General features: G+C 50.7%; 2 protein-coding genes across 29 annotated transcripts in view; both read right to left on the reverse strand.

Annotated features, from left to right (window-relative positions):
• Positions 1–31: 31 nt before the first annotated feature.
• Positions 32–8,394, reverse strand: NDST2 (N-deacetylase and N-sulfotransferase 2). 4 transcript variants are annotated; one of them, XM_047826336.1, is made up of 16 exons: positions 8,059–8,394; positions 7,143–7,388; positions 5,851–5,893; positions 4,426–5,766; positions 4,147–4,234; positions 3,681–3,835; positions 3,310–3,495; positions 2,910–3,038; positions 2,596–2,778; positions 2,407–2,503; positions 1,925–2,048; positions 1,612–1,786; positions 1,251–1,421; positions 1,034–1,143; positions 761–863; positions 32–663 (listed from the first exon to the last, which is right to left on the reverse strand). In XM_047826336.1, exons 4-16 carry the CDS (start codon positions 5,428–5,430, stop codon positions 538–540), a joined length of 2,652 nt encoding a protein of 883 aa, XP_047682292.1. In that variant the 5' UTR covers positions 5,431–5,766; positions 5,851–5,893; positions 7,143–7,388; positions 8,059–8,394; the 3' UTR covers positions 32–537. The 4 variants fall into 4 exon arrangements, with proteins under 4 accessions (XP_047682292.1, XP_047682293.1, XP_047682291.1 ...); XM_047826337.1 differs by having other exon boundaries at positions 4,426–5,893; XM_047826335.1 differs by having other exon boundaries at positions 5,851–7,388.
• A 401-nt stretch (positions 8,395–8,795) lies between these two features.
• CAMK2G (calcium/calmodulin dependent protein kinase II gamma) overlaps positions 8,796–25,377 on the reverse strand; it is a 61,232-nt gene continuing 44,650 nt past the window's right edge. For 5 of the 25 annotated variants that reach the window (XM_047824362.1, XM_047824361.1, XM_047824363.1 and 2 more), the window contains 6 exons: positions 20,042–20,110; positions 18,857–18,901; positions 16,954–17,002; positions 15,630–15,743; positions 13,512–13,587; positions 11,524–13,141 (listed from right to left, as the gene is read on the reverse strand). In XM_047824362.1, the coding sequence (XP_047680318.1) occupies positions 12,739–13,141; positions 13,512–13,587; positions 15,630–15,743; positions 16,954–17,002; positions 18,857–18,901; positions 20,042–20,110 (756 nt within the window). In that variant the 3' untranslated portion in view covers positions 11,524–12,738. The other 20 variants (XM_047824365.1, XM_047824359.1, XM_047824379.1 and 17 more) reach the window with 13 other exon arrangements.

Genomic DNA, 25,377 nt, shown 5'->3' on the forward strand with positions numbered 1-25,377 from the left:
TTTCTCCCACTCCAGTGAGGCAGACAAAACAGAAAAATAAGGATGTTTATTAAGGACATTTCTAGCCCACAGCCAGGGCTCATACTCAGCTCTATGAGCCACTGTCCGGCCTCATCCCCATTCAATGTGAATGACATTAGGGAGGCCGGGCCACAGGTAGATCCCATTGATCCCACAGTAGGGGGGGTCCCTCCCATAGCCAGGTATAGATAGATATACTGCTGAGAATGAAGAGGGAAATCACTGGATTAATAAGTTCCTCTACACCTTGCCTGGACCCTTTCATTCTCACCCACCTTCAAAGACCATGGGTTGAAGGTGCCTAGTACCATGATGTGGGGTATCAAGGGAAGCCCCTTTATAAGACCCTAGAGCTATGGGAAAGGACTGCCCTTTCCTTCTCAGCCATCCCAGGCCTGGGGGCCACTGAGGTAGAAGGGGCAGGGGCTGGGGCCACTCTAATACCCCTTGTGGGCCCTGCTCTGGGCTTGCCCTTTAGGGTAGCGGGCGCTTTTGCTGGTACAGGAGGCCTGGACATCAGCCCAGACTGGAATGTTGCAGTTCTTCCCGAAGCCATGAGGGCACTGGCTGTCCAAGCCGGCTTAGCAGCTTCGACAGATCCAAATTGTGGTTCCGGAAAAAATCCATAAGAAAAAGGCGGGACTGAGAGGAGAAAAATGGAGGCAGAAATGGTAAGGAGTGGGACGCAGGATGAGACCTCAGAGGTAGAGAGGGATACCTTGTCTGAGGCTTTACTCACCTCAGTGTCCATATCTGGATACCTCCGGCCTTTGCTTTTGCCCAGACAACGAGTCTTCCCACCTTCAAGTCCCTGGCACCAGAATCCCTTATCTTCATCAAACCTGCTCAATAGCAAAAGGGCATTAATTGGTAGGGAGAAAAGAAAATTCAAGCCCCATAAATGTATATTACCTCTCCCAGCTCACAGGGACACATGTCTCTTCCAAACAGACATGGTCAACCTGTTTCCCCATTTCCCCGATTCCTCCTCCCCTGGGTCATGCTCTCCCACCTGAGGGTCCGTGTGTAGTTCAGAAAGGGTGTGATACCCAGGAACTTCTGGATGCTCTCCATTGAGGCAGCTGGGTTGGTACGCAGCTCTTGCCCATCCACAATCAGCAACTAAAGGGACAGAGATGTAGTTCCCTCTGTATTCCTTAGAAGCCTCTAGGCTGAAGGGACAAAGAAGGGAAGGGGGACCCCAACAAAGGCTACTGGGGGGCATGTACCTGTCCAGAGGGGTAGTAAGTCAGCCAGCGCTGCAGATGGGTGGAATAGTAGCCAGGGACAAGACAGCGGTTCTGCAGGGAGCGAAGTGCCAGAGGGGCCTGAGAGGAGGCTGAAATCACCTGGTAGAAAGTATAATTCAGAGCAGCTGGGTCTCCATGTGCTCGCTGGTGCTGAAGGACAAGGAATAGGAAAGGATGGGTGATTTGATAGAATTATTCTGCCCTACTCTTGATCTGATGAATACACAGCATAGGAATCCCACACCAAAGCAATTTAGTTTCCCTACCCTCTTCCTTTCTGTCTCTAGCAGTCACCACCTCCCTCACTTAAGCCCTAATGTATCCCTAGCTTCAGGCTCACCTGATACCAGGAGTAGGCCCTGTCAGCAGGGTTGGTGAGCACAGTGATGATCTTGGCTCGTGGCAGAAGGGCAGCCCCCCGACGTGGTACAACCTCTGAGTCAAAGTAGGTGGCACTTTTTTCAAAGAGAAAGTCAGTGCTGGCATTGGAAGGGACAGGGAAGAAGTCCATGTACCTAGGAAGTAGCACAGAGGAGAGGCAGAGAATTTGCAGCATGAAGGGGCCAGATACCTGCACTGGTGGAAGCTGGAATGAGGATTTGGAGGGAAGGGAATGTTCCTCTGAGAAGCATTACAAAGGGTCCCAGTCTCACCAATCAATACCCTTGTGGTAATTAGGGCCGTTGAAGAACTGAATCTCCTCAAAGGTGCTGGGGCTAGGGAAGCTGCTAGTCACAGCTGGGTGCAGGCTCAGGAAGAAGTGAATAGCTGTGGTCCCTAAATGGGAGAGAAGGTCGAGGCTATTTTGGGAAAGAAGCCAGATCAACAATATGAATTTTAAGGAGGTGAGAAAATAACCACTCTGAGTAGTAATATCCCCTTTGGACAAACTAGAGTGAGAGAAGGAAAAGACAGCGAGACCCAGGGAAGTTAAAATAGTTCTCAGCCTTGACTGCATCAGAATCACTTGTGGATCTTTAAAAAAAACAAACCACAGATGATTCTGATTCAGGATTAAGAATCACTGTCTCAAGAGACTGGATTAAGGAGAGGTGGGTATGAGAAGGGAATTCCTTGGACAAAGAATCCTTTGGGCTTAAGGCAGGGCAAGAGAAGTTGGCTAAGGACGATTCACCTGTTTTCTGGGGTCCCACAATCAAGAACTTGGGTAGCCGATCACAGGTTTTCTCCTTGGACCAGATATCTTTGTGCCTCTTGTCATCACAGGGATTCTGAAGGTGAGGCCAAGAATCAGATGTTTCATCTTTTCTTCAACTCTCTCCACCCCCATCACGTCTCTGGTCAGCCTGAGCTCCAACCGTACCTGCCAAAGGGGGCTTCGCTCTTGAGGGAACAGTTCAAAGTACTTTCGTGCAAGAGGGACAGGAGGAAGGGTCTGTAGGCGCAGCCGTGTCCAGCATTGAAGGAAACGCACCAGGCTCTCAAAGGTATACAGGCCCAGCCGATCATTTCCATAATTTGACAGATGGGTCATAAAAATGCTGATCTGCAAGAGGGAGCCTGCGTGTCAGAATTAGAGAGCCTACCCCACCTCAGAATCAGGCTTGGTGAGCAAAGTTCCCAGCCTACATACACTTCAGCTCTCCAATCTTCTAGCCCTTCCTCTCAGCACCTTACCGGATTAAGCAGCACTGTCAGAAAGAGCTCTCCACCTCGGATGCTCCGGTCTAGTTCACGAGAGCCTCCAGGATATTCGTTATAGAAGATTGTGTGAGTGAAGAGTCCACACGTCTGCCGTGGTAATACCTAGAAGAAGGAAAAAACAAACTAACATGAGATTTGAAAGGCAGAATGAAAAATAAATAAGGGACAAAAGACCTAAGGCATTAGGATTCCCTGGGTTTGTAAAGTAATGAGTTACACCAATAAAACTCTTACTATGTGCATTATGACTTTTCACCCCTTTACCCCCTATTATGTGAACTTGGACTGGCAGTTGAGAGGACACAGGTCAGTGCAGGTTGGTGGCTGTCTAAATGTAGGAGTTTGATTCAGGTTTGTATCAGGGGTCCCTCACCATAATGCCATTGTGAATGAAGCCACGGCGGTAGCGGGCAGGGCGGAGATGGGGATATTCCTCAGTGCTGGTCACCTGGATGCCCCACACAGATTTCCAGGCCTCATAGAGTTGCGTGTGGATGGGGTATACACCCGAGTGGTGGGGGGCCACAGCATACCCCAGATCCGTGGGAATCCCATGTTCCTGGGAATGGCATAGATTCTCACCAGGACCTGGTGAGGTTCAGGGAGTAGAGGGTAAAGAGGGTGGGGATACCTCCACAGAAAGAAAAATGGAAAGGGTAGGGAAAGGGCACCCCATTAGGGGAAGGTTGAAAAGGAATCATTATGTCTGGGAAAAAGTATGGGGAACAGATCCAAGGGTCTCACCAGAGCAAACTGTTTGTTGAGCCTCATCTGGTCAGCCAGCACGGAGCGATTGTGGAACAGGTGTGGCTGCATGTGGCTCCACATGTGGGGGAACCACCAGAACTCTTTGCGGTGCTTCAGCAGCATGTCGTCCCCTGCATCCTCCTCCTCTGTCCCTATGACCACACACTGACCACTGACCACAGCCAGTCAGGCCCTGTGCCCTCCTCTGTTCTGTAACAACACTGACCATCTTCCATTCTTGGGATAAGATTGCTGACTTCTGCCCACCTGAGACTATTTTGCCCCACTGCTGACTTGCTCTTCAGCCACCCATGCTAACCTAAATTCATATCCACCGCTAGCTCCTCACCATATTTTGACCCCAAACCCTGCCCCTTTTCTCCAACTTGCCTGCCCAGGAAGATGAACAGTGAAGGGACAGTCCAAACTAAGATATGCTGAAGGAACAGGGGAATACACTCACCGGTATGATAGAACTTGCCCGAGAAGCCCAAGTTGAAAGTGAAGTTGGGGACTAAGGTCCTGAGTTTGTTCTGGGTGGTCAACAGAGCCTGGGAAGAGTAGCAGGAACACAAGAAATCATGAGAGCAGACTGATCAGGAGAAAAATGAAAAGTAATGTTCTTCCTGCCTGAAAAGGGCAGGGAGTATACCTATGACAAGCTCAGAATCAAAGGAGTCTGATAGGACAGAGCTTGAAACAGCTTCTAAGGAAAGAAATTTGAGTCAGGAAAAAGACTGACCTCAACATCAGCCACCTTCATGCGGGTACCTTCCTTGCCCACAAAGATGTCATCAATGTCTACCAAGATGTAGCGGTCAAGGTCTAGGCAGAGGCGCTTGCCAGTGAGGTATGCAACAGCATCAACAAAAACAAGTTTGTGGAGCCAGAAGGAAAGGCCATGGCCAAAGAGCACCCGCTGGATGCCATCATGAAGCCCCAGGTCTTGTACGACAGTGGGAAGCCGGGTCCGGCGAGGCACTGGTCCTGGCACGGGGGATTCAGCTGGCCGAAGGCTGGCAAGAAGCACTGGTTCATATGTGCTATGATTGGATTGGAAGATGGTCCAGTCATCACCAGGCAGCGGCCCAGGTTCCAGGCGGCTGGGGCGTGTGAGATGCAGTAAGGGGGCAGAAGGATTCACTTGGTAGTCCCGGAGCCCCAAGTTTGAGTGTAGGAAAAGGGGAAAACCCTTGAGCTGGGCACTCAGTAGGCTATGTTCATGGGCTCGGAAAAAGCCAATGATGCCCACACCGTACTCCACACAGTACCGGTCTAACAGTTCCCGACTCCAGGCATCCAGGTTGACATACTTGAGCAGGTTTTCATAAATGACCAAGACATAGCGGCCACGGGTATGATCAGTCAGTGTGGGCATGTCCCCTCGGCCGGGTGCTAGCTCAGTGCTATAACGAAAACGACTAGACTCCAAGATGGCCACAATCTCCTGCCCCAGCTGTGAGTATGCACTCTCCACAAACACAAGAACCACAGGTTCAGTTCGAGCTGTCTCTGGTGGCCTGGGGGGCCGTGGTGGGACTGGTGGACGTACAGGGCCAGGGCCAGCTGCCCCACCACTGCTGCAGTCTCCCAAGGGCAGGGGCAAGGGTTCCTTGGCCTTGGGGCTGGTGGATACGTAGTAAGCCAGGAAGCCCATGGAGCCCAGACTGAAAGCGATCAGCAGCAGTATGAGGCGGTGCAGTTCCAGCTGCCGAGCTGGGCGTACCACCTTCCACAGCTTGAGCATGGCGGGGAAGGGGAGGCAGGGATGGGATCTACCTCAGGGGATGGGAGGTAGGAGTTCTATAGGCTGGGCTCTCTTAAGAGGGTAGGATAGGAAAATAAGGGAAAATGATTTCCTCAGGGTTAGTTCCCTGAAAAGCTGGAGCCAACTCCCCTTACTTTAGGGTAGGGGAGTTAGAAGGGGCAACGAGGGGCAACTGGACACAGTCCACTGGTCTCAAGTCACCATGGCCCCCTGGTCCATGGCTTCAGGATGCAAATCTAGCCAGGCTCCACTCTTGGTCCTGCTGAGCTCCTCACATTAGAGGTCAACAAAGTTCATAATCCCTGCCCTCACTATCTGTAACACAGAAAAATCAGTGGGTTACTTCTCCACCTGAAAGTGTATCATTAACCCATTCCCCTCTTCACCCATCTCTCTTACCTCCTGCTCACAGGATGATTTGTTCTCCAAAAAAAAAAAGCTCCTGTAGAAGAACAACACAATCTGAGTCTCATACCTTCACTTCATAGCTTGTTGCCTTTCTTAGAATATAAATTCTCCTTCCTGAGCTAAACTCAGAGCTAGAGCAGTATATTCAAGGGCTGGAAGGGAACAAATCTCCCATCAAAAGGAGACCAAACAGCTCAGGAGGGTGAAAATGAACCTGCTCTGGAAGAAGTTCCCAGCCCACGACTAAGCAGTTGGCCAGCCAGCAGGAGCTCTGGTCGTCCTGTGAGGAAGGGACAGAAAGCCCCACAAGTCCCGTGCTCCAATGAAATATGAGATAAGAGGAAACTCATGAGTCTGTTAATCTTCCTCATCAATCAAACCCAACATCACAAGCTAGAAGCACTAACGAACTTGTAGTGAGAACACTATGATGGGGGGTGGGGAGATTCGAAAGGTAAAAGAAATGGTGCTACCTAATCATTCGATTCACTTCCAAACCCAGAAACTCTCTATTATTTGTGAAAAAGTACTCATCCCCTGTCCTTCATCTCACCTGCACGAGTGTCAGAGAGGTGATAAAAATGTAGCCCCAGGGCAGACCACATCACTGGGGCCTGAGAGAAGCCAGAGGGCTGAGTCCAGTCTGTCTTCCTATCATTTCAGTTCACCTTCCTAACTTAGCCTATGTGATACTATATCCTCATCACTGAACAGCTCAGAAGGGTCCTGAGCTAGCCTATGGAGACGTGAGGGATTGAATCCTGTTACAAAAAGATAGCAAACTTAGTGAGGCTGGATGAGAGCTACAACAGCTTAAGTCATACCCAACCAGTAAGAAAGGGGTAAGGACAGTGTGATCAGAAAACAGTTTCAGGGAGACCTAATTTTGGAGACTGTTTTCTTAAATATATAGACTGCTTCTAGAAGCTTTATTGTTGTTCTCTCCAGCTTAGCCATTCCTAGTAAGGCCAGGGACTGGCAATCCTTCTCTGCTACCCACTCCCAGGCATATACATCTCAGGGGGGAGATCAGGCAGAGACAGGGTTCCTCAGAATTGAGAGAGATGATTTAAGAACAGTTCGGCTTTTGGCCTGGGTAAAACTGACATGAAAAGAAAGCTGGGGAGAGGACTGAAATAGTGATGGGAAGGGGTGAATCCTAAGAATTAAAGGAAACTCTTTAGGGAAAACACAGTAGTGAGAAGTCCTCACTGACACGAAGTGGACACTCAGGGTGTCTCCCCCATTACTGTTAAGAATAATTGTAAATAGTGAGAGCTTACTCTTTGTCAGACATTTTTCCAAGAGCTTTCCATATATTTAATGCTCACATCAGCCCTGGAAGGTAGGTAAGAGGCAGACACTATTATTATCCCCATTTTACATGTGAGTAATTTGAGGTCCAGAGAAGCTTAGTCACTTGCCCAGGATCACACAGCTCAGTCAGTCAGTGGAGGAACTGGGATTCAAAGTCAGGCCTGTAGAGCTCCACAGCCCGTGTTCTTAACCACTGCATGTTGGCTTCACACCTAGAAGAAGCAGCAATATTTAGGGAAGGGGTGCTGAGGGAGCTATTGGGGTCGAGTGTGGGATGGGATGACAGATACCGAAGTAGGAACGCGGGGAAAGGGTTGCTGTACGTGTGAGCAGCAGCGGGAGGTTTCTGAGGCAGAAACCAAAGGGGTCACCCAGGCCTGGGCTGGGCGACAGCACTAGTGAGAGGAACCAGGGAAGGCGGGGAGACGAGTGGTGCAGATGCCGCGGGAGGGGGGGGGGGGGGAGTACCGAGGAGCGAGCGACGTGGGAATGCGGGGCTGCCATACCAGGAGTCACGGGTAGAGGGTCCCTGCTGAGGGGGCCATGGGGCCACAGGTGGATATGAAGGGAGCGCCAGATGGGGACCGGGCAAGGGACACGCCGAGGAGAGCTTGGGGTGACATCGAGGCAGGCATTGGGCTGGGAGAGCCCCGAGGGGAGGAGGAGCCCCCTACTGAGGAAAATGAAGCAACTACGAGGGAGGCTAGTGGAGGGGACGCAGGAGAGGGGAGCGCTGGGCCGCGCTGAGGGCCGCCCGGGACAACCCCGCGGGTGGTTATGGTGGCAACACTGAGGGGAAGTCTGTGAGGGGAGGGACTGCGGGAGACCGTGGGTGGGGGCCACCCTCTGAGTGGGGGGTGGTTACCCTCAAGGGCGGCTCACCCGGCGGACTAGGCGGCGTCCCCGCTGTCCCCGGGCTCCGCCGCGTCCCGGGGCTGCCCGGCTTCCCAGCTCTCGGGGCCCTGGGCCGCGTCGCGGCGGCTCCGCCATCTCCGAGAGAACGCTCTGCCGCAGCCGGGCCCAACCACCGCTCCCACCCGGGGTGGGGGGAGGCGGCTCGCTGCCGCTCGTGACGCCCCTCAGGTCCCCGCAGAGTCCGGGCCTGGCAGCTGCACTGCCGAGGTGCTGGGCGGCCGAACAGTCCTCCGTAGCGCTCGGTCGAGCCTCGGCCTCCGAGACGGCGGGCTGCGCGCCCCGCCCGCAGAGGCGCACCCCCTCCTCCCCGCCCGGTGGCACAGTCTGGCGAGCGTCGGGCGCCGTGGCTCCCGGGGCAGGGGCGGGCCCAGGGTTCGGGCTCGTCCACTCAGCCCTGCGAAGGGGGAGCCGAGTCGGGCCACTGAGGGGCGAAGGGGGCGGGGCAGCCCGTGACGCGGGCGGGGCCCGGGGGCGGGGCGAGACCCCTAGCCCGCCAGCTAAGGGTCCACATCTTTTCTCTCCACCCCAAACTCGCCTCAGCAGCCCAGTGGGCCAGTTGGAGGTTGATGAGTTTATGAGGAAGTTTTATTTTAAAGTGGGCCCAAAGGGAGTGGGAGAAGCTACATCTCCTCATCTGAAGGCTTGTAACCCAGGCTGCTCAAATCAGCCTTTGGCCATAAGCTTCCAACAGCAGTAACACAATGGACTGTTTAAAGGTTATTTTATTAAATATCTTCAGTTCAAGGTTTCATTGTAACAAAGCTATGAAGGGTCTACCAACATTCAGAACAAACACTAACTATTTTTAAATTATTTCTATGTCATCATGCAAAAATTCTGCATCAAATGCCTTCCATTTCCTGTTTAAAAGGTGATTTTTTTTTTTTTTATAGTCTATTGTCTATAGATGCTGACATTAGCCCCAGAAGAGGAGTAAGAATGCTAAGAAGTGGGGCTGGAGCAGCCATATGAAGCTATGGGTCTTAATGAACTCTAAGACCATTTGTCTTCAAGCCAGCAAAACCAAACCCTGTGGTGAAGGCGTCTGCGTGCTGGTACTGCAGGCTGCAGGGCAAGAAAGGGCTGGGGCCCAGGGGCTGAGGCATGCATGAGGTGCTCAGAGGAGCCTGGCTAAACCCAAGCACCAGCACCTGTGAGTCTGCTCTCTTCTCAGCTGGCTCCAAGGTAAACCTGTAGCTCTGCCTCTTCTCCCAGCTCCTGTGCCTCCTGAAGATAGTTCAGGAAGCTGGGATTTACCCACCTTTCCCCCAATAGTGCAGATATTTGTGCAGATAAGTCTGCATAGTTGTTCTGGGGGAACCCAAGGCCATGACCAGTTGCTCCTCCATTATCTTCTCTGCTATCTGCTTAGGGTATAGATCTTTCCTTCCTGGAATGGAACTCCTTGAGCACAGAGAGGGACAATGAATGTAGGAGCCTTGGCTCTGGACACCTCTTTTGGGTACATGCAGGTGAGGGGGGGGGGTGATGCCCATGCAGATTGTCCAGCAGTAAGTCATATACTTCAGTTGGTCAGTAGAGAGGCCTCTTTAAAGAGAACATCTCTTCTTGCCAGAGCAGTCAGGTCAATCTCAAAGACAGGTAAAGAGATGGGCGTGCAGCAAGGGAAGAGTAAGAAGGGAGGCAGTCCTGAGGGCAGCCTGAATGCATAGAAACAACCATCAACTCAATCCCGCTGCCTCACTCCTCCCATCCCACAGGGGCACTTGGCAGAGGGCCCAGGCCCAGATGAGGGTCAGCACGGGGACCACCACAATGAAAAGTCAAGACAAAGATGGTCCAAATCGGCACAGAAACAGAACTGCCAAAGGCAGCAAGGGGAGTCCTGACCAGGGCCTGACTCTCTCCTTGCTAAGTTATAAGAAAACAAACACAAAGCAAAGCAGCAACCCCTCCCCTTTCCCAGCTGCAGGTATTGGGCCTCAGTATCAGGGCCCACGTGCATTGTGCATCCTATAGAAATGGATGAGTAAGTGAGTACATGTCAGACTAACACGAGGTTTCTCAACAGCTTTGTGGCGGACACACTTCTGCAGCACCAATTCTCTTCCTTTCTACACTAAATGGAACAGTACAGCAACGTCCAGGCCCTCAGTCCAGAGGCCACTGCTTCTCAGCTGCCTCCACAGCAGGCTGGGAGCTCTGCGTTCTCTCACAAGTAGGTCTGATGGCCACGATGTTCTCATCAGCCTCATTCTAGGCGCTATGCAAGTTCAGAAGAAGTCCATTCCTAGACCTGGGGCAGGCAGGCCACCTCAGGGGCTGCAATCACATCACAGCCCCCAAAGCTCTGTCAGAGTTCTTGCCTGGTCCCCTGAGTCCACGGAGGCCAGAGGCCGAGCTCACCTCTTCAGGGCTGGTGGGTGAGCCAGCTGCTCATGCCAGGACGGTGTCACACAAACTCCTGCCTTCTTGCCAGCCCAAGGGCTATCGGTGGTTTTAAAACGCATCATGGTATGGATTCCATTTTTTTTTAAACAATCTTTTTTTCTTTTTTTTTCTTAAATGTAAAAAACACCTCGGTACAGCAGAGACAGACACGAAGGGCGGGCGGGAGGGCTGCATGCAGGGGCGTGCATTGGCTGCTGCCGCTTTGTAATTTAATTGTTTTAAACCTCAAACGAACAGGACTGCCGCTGTCACTCAGGCCCTCCAGAGCCACTGGCTGCGAAGGTTTGACCTCCGGCTGGGATCTCCTAATGCCCCTGTCAAAGAGGACAGACGTGGTAACAGAACAAAGGACAATAAGCACACAGATGAGTTCCAGGGACTTAAACACACTAGACACGTGGCCAAGTCTGCCTGAGAAGGTGGAGGATGGGGGAGAAGCTAGCATTTAAATATAACATTGCTTCACATTTGCTAAGCAAATGCTTTACTTCTGAGTATCTTATTTAATCCTTACAACTCAATGAAGTAGGTACCACTCTTTCTCTCTTTTTTGACAGCTAAAGAAACAGGCTTAGGGTAGGGAAGTAACCTGTCCAAAGTCACCCAACTTAGAGTCCTAGGGCCAGACACAAGTCTGTCTGACAGCCTTTGCCACTCCCCTGGGATGATCCATATCTCTTCCCCTAGTGCCACTTCTCAACCTCCTCTTCCTCCTCTGATCCCATCTGTCCCCCTCCTCAACCCCCCCCCCCCACCAGGTGCACCTGTGGCTGAGCTCACTGCAGCGGTGCAGCAGGGGCTCCTGAGCAGTGATAGTGGACATTGAGCCACTTGCCATCCCGGCGGTGCCAGACCCGGGTCTCCTCCGACTGGCTGGTGCGAGGCCGACCCTGCCCATCGATGTACTGGGTGAGGCGGATGTAGGCGATGCAAGCTGCGTCCTCCCCAATCACGTGGACGTGCGGGTTCAGGATGGTGGTGTGGATGGGCTTGCTGTTCTTGGATAGAACTGCAGGGGGCAAGGCAGAGTGCAGTAGGTAGGAGGGCATCAGGCCTGGGCACTGACATTTTCCTCCCAGCCTGCTCTTCCAGGTCTCACCCTCTTTTCCAGCAACCGTTCTGGGAGTCCCTAAGTCCCCCATACACCAAAGGCCAGGAAACCCCATAACAGTAGTCTCAGTTATCCAAATGGAAGAAAGAGGTGGAGAACAATGATAATAACAACTACTACTTTAATCAGACATTGCACTAGGGGTTTTACATACATAAACTATTATTTCTTGGTCAATATTATTTTCTTTATTATGAAATAATGAAGCAGGCTCAAGGAGGTTAAGTAATTTTCCCAAATCACACAACATTTGAACTCAGGACCATCTGACTCTTAACTAAAGCCTATGATCTTTCCATTCTTCCAGGCCGATGTTTAGATTTCATAAGGGTTGGCTTGACCCTAACTGGCTGCAGAGCAAAATCAAGAGCTTAAGATTTCAAAATTGATTTGTGATTTGGAAAAAAAAAATGTCCAAAGTTAAAATAGAATCACCAAAGCACCAAGCTCAGGATATTCCTAGGGTTCCCAGATTCTGCTGCGGGAAGGCCAAAAGAAGTTGGATTGCCATTATCAGCGAACACTGTGAACTGTGTTGCTTTTAATGAGATTCACATTTTAATTCATTTCAAATGTTAGACAGGGTCTACCTGAGACCCTCCCTAGGGCTTCCATAATCTCTGAAACTGCTTCTGGCTAACAGAATTACTTAGATAGCCAAGGGTTTACATTTGCAGCCGACATGGAGAGGATGGTAGTTAGTAGAAAAAAACTGTGACAAAAAAAAAAGCCACAAAAAACCCCAAAAAAACCAAAAAACAAACAAACAAACAAAAAAACCTCAGGGCAGGATGGGGGAAGGCCCGGGATAAAATGGGAAAGAAAAGAAAAAAAAAAAAAATAGGGAGGAGGAGGGTGCTAGAAAGTGGAGAGAAAGACAGGAGGAGGTGGTGATTCATCTTCTTATTCCCTGGAACTTCCACGAACTGTCCAGAGTCCAGAGTATACAGCCCCTCAGCCAGGACTGCTTCCCTCCATATTCAGGAGGCCCCAGCCACAACTTCTGATCTCACAAATCACCCACAGTGCCCTGATACTTGCTTGTACATTCTTATCCTGGTTTTAATTTCCTCTACTGTGAAATCTATACATACAGAGCTTCATTACTACTTGCTGACGTCATCTCAACCTAATCTCAGTGGTTTCCAGTCATTGTGGAAAGAGGTGAGGCTTAAAGAAATCGTGACCCTGATTGTGCCACAAAGCAGCTGCAGAATGATGGGGCACGTGGGGCTCTGAAGCAAGTCCTTCAAAGGTGTCAGTTTAAGACCATCCTCAGGGCACAAGGAAGCAAACACATAGAACAAGGTGCAGCCAAGCAGGTCAAATAAGGGAAAAGCAGGCAACTGGGAACAGGAGATGGTGAGCAGGGACAGAGGCAAAGGGGGTAAAGGGTCAGGCAGGAGTATATCAGCAGCACGAACCCACTCACGATTCTCAAAGTAAAACTTATGGAAATCCATCCCCTCCACGAGGTTACCAAGGGCCTCAGGTTCAAAGGAAGTGAGGCCTGGATCGCAAATCTTCCTGCAGAAAAAAAAAAATAGCCTGTCAGTCTCCTATAGGATTACTTGTCTTTCTTCCTTGTCAGTGATGTCTGTCCTGCAGCATGTTAGCTGCGGGCTAGGTCTGACAAGATGGCTAAGATCTTAGGGTCTTACCCTCTCAGCCCACCACCAAGACACCATGGCAGGGGTGGGGAATGGGGGTAGGTGGGGGTGGGGTATTATCATAGGGTATCTATCTGGGAGGGATTCCAGCCCAAGGGCCTGGTATTTAATTCAAGCATTGTGCCCAAGGCCCAGCCTTCCCTTTTCCCAGGGTCCAAGCTGATTTTGGGGAAGAGGGAAGGCTTCTAGAGTTGACTTGGGTCTCAAGGAAATGGGTCTCTACTCACGTGTAGGCTTCAAAGTCCCCATTGTTGATGGCCTCAATCAGTTGTTCTGTGATCTTAATGATCTCCTGTTTCCGCACTGCGGGGGGGGGGGGGGGGGGGGAGGAAATCCAGCAATTTACCTGCACGGGATTGAGGAGCTCCCAAGTAACAGAGAACCCTCCCCAATCCTTCAGAGAATCCCCTGTGATCTCTGTGACAAAGACATCCCTCTTCTCTGTCTTTAACATTAAGGCCCTCTGCAGAAGAGTGAGCCCACTTTTCTCTTCATTCCTTCTCTGTTGTCTGTAGGGCTAATGGCCCCCTCCTCCTGAAGCCCACCCACTGGTTATGGCTCCCTGGCCTTTGTCTCCCTCTCCATCAACAACCAGGATGCAAAAAACACTCTTGTCTTTTACAGTTGAGGAGCCTAGCCATCATGAATACTCTGACTAGACTCTCTACCCCATCCCCAGCACATTCAGCCTCTCTAAGAAGCATCTCCTGATATGGCTGTTTCCACCACCCACTTACTTCTCTCACCTGAAGGGGCTCAGTCAGGTCTCAATTACCACCACCACTACACCACCCAGCCCTCATTCAGTGGTCCAGAACCTAGTCCTGGGCAACAGCCAGCCTGAGAGCAGAACCTAGCCAAGGATGAGGGCTCCACAAGGATGAACAGAGCCCTGGGACAGATGCTTAATTCTCTTTACCCTGCTCATCTCCTCCACAGGGCTTTTCTGGGATAAAGGATCTTGGAACTATAAACACTCTTTTTAAACAGAGCCTCTCACCAGAGAGATGTCTCCATTTACCCTGGACGAGCCTTAGAATAGCTCTAAATCTCGTACCAGCTCTCATGCCAGGATGCGTCCCCCAAGAAAACTGAGACAAGGTTCAGAATGACAGTAGGCAGAACTGGTGCCCAAAGAGCCCCCCACCTCCACCCTATCCAAAGCCAAGGGACTTTTGGTGGCATCCTACACTCACAGGCAGCTCACTGACGGAGCGCCACTATCAGCAGAGGCCACCAGGGTAAGAGAGGGCTCAGGCTGAGCTCAGGCCAACCCTGACCAGAGCCCCGGGCTGGCCCAGGCCACAAGCCTTTCCTCACAGGAGCGAGAGGCTGCAAGACAAATGCGAGCATTAGAACAGCACAGCCAAGAGGCACAGCTGGGAGAGGGCAGTGCAGCCAAAGATACAGCCAGGTGGTGGCCCCATAAACACCAGTACTGTCACGGAGGCAGCTCCAGGTGAGTAAGCAGCATCATAGGGGAACAAACGAGCTGCATCCACTTTCTAGAGGCAAGCAGGTATGTGAACACACACACACACACACACACACACACACACACACACACTCATACACACCCCCTCTCCAACCCACCAAACCCATTTGCAGGACCTGACTGGGGCCCTAAGGGTGAAGAGGATTGTGTTTAGAAACTTTAAAAGGACAGATAATAGAAGGGAAAGAAGCAGACAAAGGCATCCTCTACACAGACACAACTTAAAATAAAAATATGAGCTACCATTAATCCAGCAAGGCATCATATCAAGACATTCTACTATCTCATTTATTTTCATAACAGTGCTATCAGGTAGGTGCTATTTTATTCCCATTATACAGATAAAGAAGCTGAGGCTCTGGGAGATTTAAGCTACTTCACACATTTTGAAGCTGGGATTTAAACTCAGGTCTGTCTCACCCCAAGCCTCATGCTCTTAATATGATGTGCTGAGCCTCAGGAAACACCAAATCCCAACACGGTTCTTGGCTTATGGCAATTTCACCATCATCCCCGCTCCCACCACCTTTGACCTGATTTCTGACTCAGCCTTTCTTCCTGGCTCGTTGCTGAGGCAAGGCCCACTGAATATCCCAGTGGCTTTCTATTCCTTCCCACAATGCCATGTTCTTCCACCCACTCTTCTTTATGTCTTTGGGCCCTGGTCCCAGGGGCCCCTGCCTGGTATTAACAGCACCTCCAATCAGCTCCCCCACCCAGCAGAGGCCGAGCTCCCCAAGCTTACTAAGACAGATAGCTGGGCTGGGCTGACAGCTCTGGGGGGGATCCCTGAGGGGCTTCAGGACGAGCCAGGGAGACAGAAGCCAGATTGTGCCTCCCTCACACTTACTGGCTGAGGAGCAGAGAGAAGGCTGGGGCTGCATGCCTGCAGAGGGGGCTGTTCTGTCCCGGGAGCTCCGTCCTTCAGGCACCGAGCTGCCATTCCCAGTGCGGAGCGGGGCAGCTAGCCAGCCAGGGCAGGGCAGGGCAAGGCAGAGCAGCCAAAACAAACAGAACAAGGCAGGTGAGCGAGCAAGCCAGACAGGACCCAAGCCCGTGGCACTGCAGAGCCGGGGCAAGGCAACGCCTCGGGCTGCTGTGGACACTGGACCACATCCCACGCTGCCGCCTCTGCCAGAGAGGCCTCCCAGCTGAGAGACCCGGGAAGGTGCACAGACTTGGGCTTGTGGCTTACAGAGGAGCCTTCAAACAGACTGTACAAGGACCCCTGCTCCCAGGGAAGATGTTCTAGGGCGCTAGGCTACAAGGTCAAGAGCCCAGCAGTGAAGGAGCCACTGACTCCACCAGCATCACCAGAACTGAATTGCTCTGGCCTTAATCCCAGCAGCCCTAGAGGTACTGTTGTTTATTGCTTTATACATTTATGCTCTCTATTTTTTTTTTTTTCGTTCCCAAAGGTTTATTGCCCCCTTACTGCTCCTGTGTGTGTTCTCTTAGCTCTGTCCTGCAGCATTTCTCCATCTTTTCTGAGAGCCTGGCCTCAGGCCACTTACTGTGGCAAAGGGAACAATTCCAGGAGGCCAAACCAAAGAGCAGGGCAGAGATTCCCAGGGGTCTGGCCTGCCACGCCCTCCCACACCCCCTGGCCCTCCTGGCCAGGCCCAAGCTTAGGGTGGTGGTCCTCACAGGACCACCTGGATATGGCTCCATCATTCACGTCAAGACTTTGTGATGAGAGTGACTGATCCCAATGTGCCCAGGACCGTTCTAGTTTTAAAACTGAAAGTTCCACATTCTGGGAATCACCTCAGTCCTAGGGAAATTGGGACCATTGGTCATCCTACTAATGACTCACTATATTTAAGGGCTACTTCTGCAGGGGCTCAGGATGTCCCTGTACAGCGATGTCACATCATTATCAGCAACAGGAACAGTTCTCTGAGCCCTGGCCCTGGAAAGGCTTAGGAAAAACTCTAGGTTAGCTATTCCAGACCTGGGATATTCCAGACCTGGCAAGAGAAGCCTCTTGCCTAGCCCAGCCAGGCCAGACAGGGACCTCACAACCCACAGAGAGTAGCTTTTATACCAAGCCCTCTCCTAGAGTCTAAGGAGTCACCATTCTCAATTCTGGGGACAGACAAGACAGGTGCCCCACTGGAGCCAAGGTACCAGGGACACTGCTAGGGTCCCTTCCCGACCCTGCCAGCACCTACCTTTGAGGTCTTCATCTTCTGTGGTGGTGTTGCAGCTCTCTGTGGAGCCCTGTAGGCCAAAAAGAACATGTTTCTATAACACTCAGGCCCTTGGAAACCAGAGAAACTGAGCAAAACAGAAGCAGAGTATGTGCTCCTGCAGGAGGTGCAAGGAAGAATCATAGGAAGTTCTATTTTCACCCTTGCCATCTGACTTTTATAACACCTTGGGTTCCCAGATCCCCTCCCAAGTCTTCCCCAACTCAGTAAATGACAGTATCTATCTTGTTGTTAAAACCTACAGTCACCTTCTAGGTTTGATTCTAGGTTGAATCTTTGCTTTCTATTTTTTTTAAATGTTTATTCATTTATTTTGAGAGAGAGAGAGAGAGAGAGAGAGAGAGAGAGAGAGAGAGAGAGCACGCGCACAAGTAGAGAGGGGCGGTGAGAGAGGAGAGAGAATCCCAAGCAGGCTCTGAGCTGTCAGCACAGAGCCCGATGCGGGGCTCTAACTCACAAACCCTGAGATCGTGACCTGAGCTGAAATCAAGTAGGAAGCTTAACCAACTGAGCCACCCAGGCACCCCTCTTTCTCTTATATCTTAATTATCCAATCTAAATTCAAATCTCTTAGTTCTACCTCCAAAGTAAGTCCTGCCTCTTAACTCTTCATTTTTTTAAAAAAAGATTTTATGTTTAAGTAACTCTACACCCAATATGGGACTCGAACTCACTACCCCAAGATCAAGAGTCACATGCTTCACCAACTGAGCCAACCAGCCTGGCACCCCTACCCCTTCTCTTTAAATGCACAGCTACTATTTGATTCCAAGTTACCAACATCTGGGACCTGAACTACAATAGCTTCCTGGGCCCCCTGCATCCATACTTGCCTACCTCCCTAAAGCTCTTGCCCATAACACAGCCAGAGGGGCTTTTCAAAGTGTAAATTAGACTATATGACTCTCCTGCTAAGAACCTCCAATAGCTTCTCCTGACTGCTGGAATAAAATGCAAACTACTATGAAGTCCTACGAAGCAGGCCTGCCTGCTTCTCCAACATCATCACCCTGCCCCCCTTCCCCCTGCCCCCGCCACTCCCTTCCCTCTTCCCTGTGCCACCCGCATCCTCCCCCCCTCCCCCCCAACCGCCCAATGCCACTCTCCCCTGGCTCCATGCTCTAGGCTCTGCTTCGTTTCCTTTGTTCTGTATACATGCTAAGCTCCTACACTTGCAGCCTGCCTGTCTAGGGCATTCTGCTCCAGAGTCAGCCCAGCTGTCTCCTTCCTATTGTTTAGTTTTTAGCTCAAAAATCACCTCTTGAGGGAAGTCCTTCCCTGACCACTTAATTAAAGGCCTTGTTCACCCCCCCCCCCTTTTTTTACTTTGTATCATTTCTTCATAGCATTTACCATTACTGGATTTTATTTTACTTATTTGGTTTTTGGTTTATTATCTGCCTCCCCCACACCTGTGGAGAGAGATTTTTATCTTGTCATGAGTAGTGAAAATAAGACAAAGTTACTGAGGGCATAGTGGGGGAGGCAATGGAGGATGTCCTAAGGGTCTAGTTATACTCTCCTCTGTTTTTCTAGCTAATTGCTGCCATTTAAGCCTCACAAGTCATGGAGTAAGATTTAATTATTATTATCCTCAATTTACAGAGAAGCAGATTGAAGTGCAGAGCACCAGAGTGACAGTGGCCCCAGATTCAAACCCAGGCCTGCCTGACTATAGAGCTTGAAGTATACTGCTGTCCAGGAAACAAACAGATGCACGGTATTCCCAGCTGGACTCCACACATACTGTGGCCTCGAGGTGTGGCCTGTCATCTGCCATCTGCAGGACCCATAGACCCTGTGATCCAGCCCACCTGTTTCCTGCTGATCCATAAAGCAGGAGACCAGCTCAGGAGCCACTCACCTTGATCCCATCTGTAGCATTGTGCACCACGGTGGTTTGTGGCTCCTGTGAGAGAAGATGAAAATTACCCTCTTGACCTCAGGACAGACCTACAGCTTTTCCCTGAGGGACCCTATCCTTATTCCATCACAGACCCTATGATGACCACTGAGGCCTGCCCACCAGCCATTCCCACAAGACAAAATATCCTGGCTCAACTGGGTCCCAGACAGCTGGGAAACCCCAGATTTAGGGGACAGCACTGGCTGAGAAAGAAGGAGAGGCCTGGCACTTAACAAAAGCAGGTACCAGGGAAGCTGAGAGGTCAAGGGCCTCTGTCCCTGATTCCTTGATTCCTGCTAGATCTGAGTGTTCTTTCCCACGGGACAGGTACACTGGAAGAGCTGTGGGGCTGAGGGTCCAGGCCAGGCGCTGCCAACAGCATTCATCAAGGAGTATGTAGGAGGAAGGGACACAGGGAGAGTAGACTAAGGTCTCCCAGAAAGACCCAGGATGGCCCCTCAGCAAACTGAGCCCAGAGAGCTGCTTGCTTTACCACCTTTCCCCAGAGTTCCTGTCCCTGTTGTGCCATAAGGCAGCACGAGGGTCCGGGTCTGCAGGCACAATTATCCCTCCTTCTCTCCCAGTCACCCCCCATGCTAACTCTCTAGTTAGCCACCACTAGCAGAAGGTGCTCTGGGAACACACAGTGCCCCCAGCATGGGGCTCTCCAGGAACTCAGAGACCTCAGCACCATCCAGAGGTAAGGGACCCCAGCCCTCCTTCTTGTTCAAAGCTTTGCAAAGGAGAAGCCGAGGCAGATTTTACAAGGAGCCTCTAAGAACCAATGTGCAGGTCCGAAGAAAGCTCCTACCCTCTTCTTTTATAAGCCACTCACCTTCCCGGCTCCCACAGCAGACCCATGGGGGCCCAGCCTGGGGCTGAGAGGTTTAGCTGAGAGCCCTGACCACTCTTCCCCCCCAAAAGCGAAAGGAGCAGGAGCAGCAGTTGTGCGGTGCAGGAAGGAGCATGGCCACACGGGACAATGAGGGGAAGGGGCCCACAGGGCAGTACACAAAGCAGCCTGCTCTATAGGGACTAGAAGGAAAGGGCCAAGGAGGCCTGGGAGGGAGGGCAAGAAGAGGAAGGGAGAAGGAGCGGGAGGCAGCCAGGGGCAGGGGCGGAGAAGCCGTAGTCAGGAGGTACCATGGCCGTCTGCAAGGGCGCGGGCTCTTGGGCTGGGCTTACGAGACTGTTTTTGTTGTTGCTCTGTGGCTGAGACAAGAAAACAGATGGTTTAGTTCCTCTAGAGTTACCAAAGCTGCTCAGGTTCGACTCCCAGACCTCCCTTGCCCCCCGGCCTGGCCCGGAGGAGCTAGGCCTGAGGTGGCCTCCATAATACTATGTGGATGGGAGCAATGGTCGGAGAGATGATCAATCCAAGGAGGGGAGTATTGGGAGAGGCCCAGAGACCTAGCTCTGGAAGCATCCTTAAGGTGGGATTAGCCCAGAGGCTTGTTTTAAAGCATCTCTCCAGAAATCTCTGCTTATGTCAGATGCCACATCACTGCACAATCATACTTCGCTCAAAGAAATTCAGGATATTCTTATTTTACAGGGAAAAAGAAGGGTGGTTTATAAGAGAGCAGAACAAAATTCAGAAACTCTGGGTCCCCTATCTGTGGGCAGTCTCCTGCTGCCCTTTCAACCTGCCACCTGCATTTCCTTTCCCTTAAAACATCAGCTCGGAGCCTGATCTGAAAAGAGGAGGAACATGAAGAGAAAAAAAAAAACCTCGCCTAGAAGATGGTGGCGAGATTTCCTCGCCTAGAGGAAAGGGGGGGGGGGGGGGGAATGTGACTTTGGATACAGAATGTACCCACTGCCCCCAGGGAGCAGAGACAAGGCTATGCAGTTGGCACAGATATATTTTCTGCCTGATAAATCTTGGATTTGCTCAACTGGGAGTGAGAGCAAAACTCCAAGGCAGGGCAGGTGAATCCAGGGTGGGTGGCTGTGGCTATGGTCCCAGAACCCAGCCCCCGGGAGAGTAGGCTGCCTAGCGGGCCAACATTCCTAACAGCAGCAGACCACTGGGATATCTCCTTGCCTTTTGAAATGTTATACTGAATGGCACAGCAAGGAAGGTGGGGGAGGATGGTGAGGAAGGAAGGAGGCTGATCTCCGGGGTGGGGGAGCCATATCTATAAGAGGCTCTTTTGCCTCTTACAATCCCCTCTGCTTCTTATGATACCCTCACCAATGTACTCAGTATCACTGGGAGTCCCAGTGGAGCCAGTGGCCACCAAAGAGCAGCCTGATGCCTGCATGTTCTTCAAAAGACAGAGAGACAAACATGTAGCTACCATCTCTGTGCAGGGCACAAATGAGGACACATTGGCAGTTAGGATGTGCTTCTTCCTTCCTAGGACACACACAGAAAGCTAGCAAGACTGTCCTGCTTCTTGACTGGAGGCTTCTTTTATGGCTCCTTAGACCAGACCTGAAGGCATCCAACCCTAGCTTGCTGTCAATGGCTGACATGTCCCCAAACCCAGTGCTAGGCATGGAACCTTAAGCCAGGTACCAAGTACTACCAGACTCCACTGAACTCTGCAGGCTGGAAAAGAGGGGTCCCAGGAATAGTCAGGACGTGGGTCTAAACTCACATAAACTCTGCTCTCTTCTATTCCCCACCCCCCTAGCTCAGCTACTAAGTCTGACCTGTTTGGGACTCATTGGATAAGGCTGCCCTCCCTGCAAAGCCTAGCTGAGACAGAGATCTTGGCAGGGAGCAAGAACTCCAGGGTGCCCTTAAGCCTGCCATATCTGCAGAAGGCTGAGATGTCATCCAGGTGGACCGACCTCTGGCTTTAATGGATGGTTTCATAACAATTCAGGCTGCTGTGCTCCCTCCCCTTGGTGGCCTGTGTCCCATGAGAAAGAAAGGTACGTTCTCTGGATTCTTTCAGCTGCTCCTCCTGAGGGGTGGGTGGGGAAGGATGAAATGTTGGGCACAGCCTGTTAATGGGCACTTGCATAGGGGAAAAGGCCGAGAGTAAGGCTCAGGGCTGTAAGCCTACAACCAGGTCCTCTGCCCACCACACAGATGCCCACCAGCTGCCAGTCTGTAGCAGGAGGCCCCAGTGAGCAGGGCCTCTCCTCCTGAGCAATAGCGAGTGAGGGTCTCTCCCTGTGACTGCCATCTGGCTCCGAGTCCCTCCTAGCTTCACTTCCTGCCCTGGGCTGCTGGAGGCAGTCCAAGCTCTGCAGCAGGGGGTGCCATACCATACATTCCGATGCCCATTTTTTAGGTCACCGGGAAACCTTGGGCAATGGCCCCTGCTTGGCAGGACAGGCCACGCTTGCCCACACAGCACAGACATGCAGTGAGGATGAGTGAAGCACACGCACATGGCAGAATGGGTTTGCGTGGCTGGCAGGCGGGCACGCAGGCAGCATGGAGGAGGCAGATGGGTGGGCAGGCAAGGCTCACCATTAGGTGCACGCTGGAACTCGACTTCCTTTTCTGGACACACCACAGCGAAAGGGAAAGAGAAGGGGAAAGAGGAGGTAAGAAGAGAAGCACAGAGATGCCGCAGGTTAGTGCAGCAGCGCGGGCTCTGCCTCAGGAGGAAAGAGTGGAAGAAGGAGACCTGGAGCCCAGCACCAGAAGGATTAAAACAGCACCTAGACCACCAGGCACACAAATCCCTCCAGACCCTGGGAGAAGACCTCCTTTGCTGTCAGGTTCACAAACACAGATTTAGTATATTCTAAAATGTCTCAGCATTGCTCAAAGCTTTGTGAAGAGATTAACTCACAAGTTTATGAAGGTAACATTTTGCTGCAAATTGATAGGTTTGGGCTTACAAGGCTGGCTCTCCTATAAGGTTATTTATTTTCTCTCATTACTAGGTCTGCCCAAAATTTGGGCAAGCAGCTACCAGGTAAATAGCAAAAGCCACTCGGGGCCATCCTCAGCTTTAGAGACATTATACTTCTGAACCTAGTTTTTTTGTTTGTTTGTTTTTTGCCGCACCCCTATACTGCTTTTCAGATAAAAATGTTGAGCTTTTGAAAATTATCTGGTAAACAGTGAATTGGTAGCATCCCTTTCTTTGTCAGTGTGGCCATGCTCATTTATAAGACTACAGTATCTCACTGCATTTTGGAATTAGTGGGAAATGGGAAAATAGGAGTGCTGGTGATTAAAAGTGTGGTGATGACAAAGACATCAAGATGTGAACCAGGGGGAATGTTGAAAGCAGTGATTCTTTAGCCCTCAGCCAGATGCTCATGGACTTTATGCTCAGATGTGAAACAAGAGCATAAACATAAAGACCACATGGAACACTGAAAGTACATCTCAGAAGGCTGTGTCTAAAAGGTGAAAGCACTTTATAATTAGCTTGCTGGGAGACAGAAGTACCCTTGGAACATGTCCTATCTGTTGCCTGACTACTATTCTAGGCACAGTGAACATGTCAGATAAATGCTCCTTTCCTCAAGAGCCTGCATTCTACTTTAGAAGACATCTTCAGGACGGTATTAAATTGAAAAGAAAGGGACTACAAGTATTGAAAAGAATTGAAAATTACATCTAAAGGAAAAGAAATCCTAAATATAATTGGGCAGCTTCTGCTTCTTTTTTAAATTTATTTTAAATTAAAAAAAATTTTTTTAAGTTTTATTTCTTTATTTTTGAGAGAGAGAGACAGAGTGAGTGAGCGGGGGAGGGGCAGAGGGAGAGGGAGAGAGAGAATCCCAAGCAGGCTCTGTGCTGTCAGCAAGGAGCCCGATACAGGCCTCGAACTCACACACCGTGAGATCATGACCTGAGCTGAAACCAAGAGTTGGACTCTTAACTGACTGAGACACCCAGGGGCCCCTCTTCTTCTTTTTTTTAAAAAATCATCTCTGTGCCCAATGTGGGGCTCAAACTCACGATCCTGAGATCAAGAGTTGCATGCTCTACTGACTGAGCCAGTCAGAAACCCCTAATTGGACTTCTTTTGCATTAGTCTTTCATTTATGCCCCAAAATGAGATTTTACTTCCAAAATTATTCCTCAAAATGAGGAAGGTGCACTACATCCATACTTATCCTTTTATCCAACTAGAGTGTTTACAATGTGAGGGAAGGTCCATCTTTTTAATCTCCTCTGTGCCTAGCAAAATGCCTTAAAGTTCGCATATGATCAACAAACTTTTGCTGAGTTGAACTGGGTTTGTGGACACTGGTTTCTCCCCAGGCTAAAGCACAGCACAGGTTTCTTTTAAAAAAATTTTTTTTCAACGTTTTTTATTTATTTTTGGGACAGAGAGAGACAGAGCATGAACGGGGGAGGGGCAGAGAGAGAGGGAGACACAGAATCGGAGACAGGCTCCAGGCTCCAGCCCAGAGCCTGACGCGGGGCTCGAACTCACGGACCGCGAGATCGTGATCTGGCTGAAGTCGGACGCTTAACCGAATGCGCCACCCAGGCGCCCCCAGAGCACAGGTTTCTAACTTGCCCAGAATCACTGGAGTGAAAACTGCAGGGACACTGACCAGGCCTAATCTTGGTTCTTGTGATTTTCAGGAACATGCTGTCAAGCTTTCACCTGGACTTCACCTTAGGTAGAGCACTTTCTATTGTCTGCTTCACCTAATGGGGAGTAAGTTCTCAATTCCAGCTGCCTCTCTTTTTCCTAAACTGTCCTGCAGGAAAACCGAAGATAATCCTCTTCTACCCAAGGGCTAGTTTCTACTGGGTTAGTAGACTTCTTCCAGTTCCTCTCTCCATCCTTTCAGGGCTTTGCCCTCAACCATGTATAGTTGAGCTCCTCTCAATCAGCACACTGCAGCATTGTTTCAATACCAGATCATTTTTAAAGAATCACATCTCACTTTTATTTAAAAATTAAATATTTAAAATTTGAAATCAGAAAAGGGTTCAAACCTACTTTCCATACTTAAATATCCAAACAGTACTTAAGGAAATGGCTATATCCCTTGTTTTTTTCTTTTGTTCCTTTATTTAAAAAAAAAATTTTTTTTTCAACGTTTATTTATTTTTGGGACAGAGAGAGGCAGAGCATGAACGGGGGAGGGGCAGAGAGAGGGAGACACAGAATCCGAAACAGGCTCCAGGCTCTGAGCCATCAGCCCAGAGCCCGACGCGGGGCTCGAACTCACGCACCGCGAGATCGTGACCTGGCTGAAGTCGGACGCTTAACCGACTGCGCCACCCAGGCGCCCCTGTTCCTTTATTTATTTATTTTTTTTAAAACTGGATGGCCATTCTGGCCTTGGGGCTAGTCCTCAACTAGAGGCCTCTCAGGATCTGAGAGTTTGTGCCCCCCCACCCCCCAGAGTCTTGTCCTCACAAGTGGCTGTCATTCTTCTACAGACCCTGGGTCCCTATACCACTATTAAATAAGTCTAACCAGAACCTGGGGTCCCTAAATTCAAAAAGAGTTGATGCTCAAACCAATGCTAATAGCTCAGCATCTTGTGAAAACTTCTGGACAGTGAGAAACAAACCTCTCTACAGACCT

This window comes from Prionailurus viverrinus, chromosome D2 (assembly GCF_022837055.1).
Source record: "Prionailurus viverrinus isolate Anna chromosome D2, UM_Priviv_1.0, whole genome shotgun sequence".
In the NCBI taxonomy this organism is placed as follows: domain Eukaryota; kingdom Metazoa; phylum Chordata; class Mammalia; order Carnivora; family Felidae; genus Prionailurus; species Prionailurus viverrinus.

What these genes read in the sequence shown, in the direction of transcription:
- NDST2 (XM_047826336.1), bottom strand. Translation starts at nt 5,430, where the DNA reads ATGCTCAAGCTGTGGAAGGTGGTACGCCCAGCTCGGCAGCTGGAACTG. An exon ending in TGAAGGTGGCTGATGTTGAG is followed by an intron (nt 4,235 to 4,425) that starts GTCAGTCTTTTT and finishes TACTCTTCCCAG; the next exon opens with GCTCTGTTGACCACCCAGAA. An exon ending in TGTGGGACCCCAGAAAACAG is followed by an intron (nt 2,049 to 2,406) that starts GTGAATCGTCCT and finishes TCTCCCATTTAG; the next exon opens with GGACCACAGCTATTCACTTC.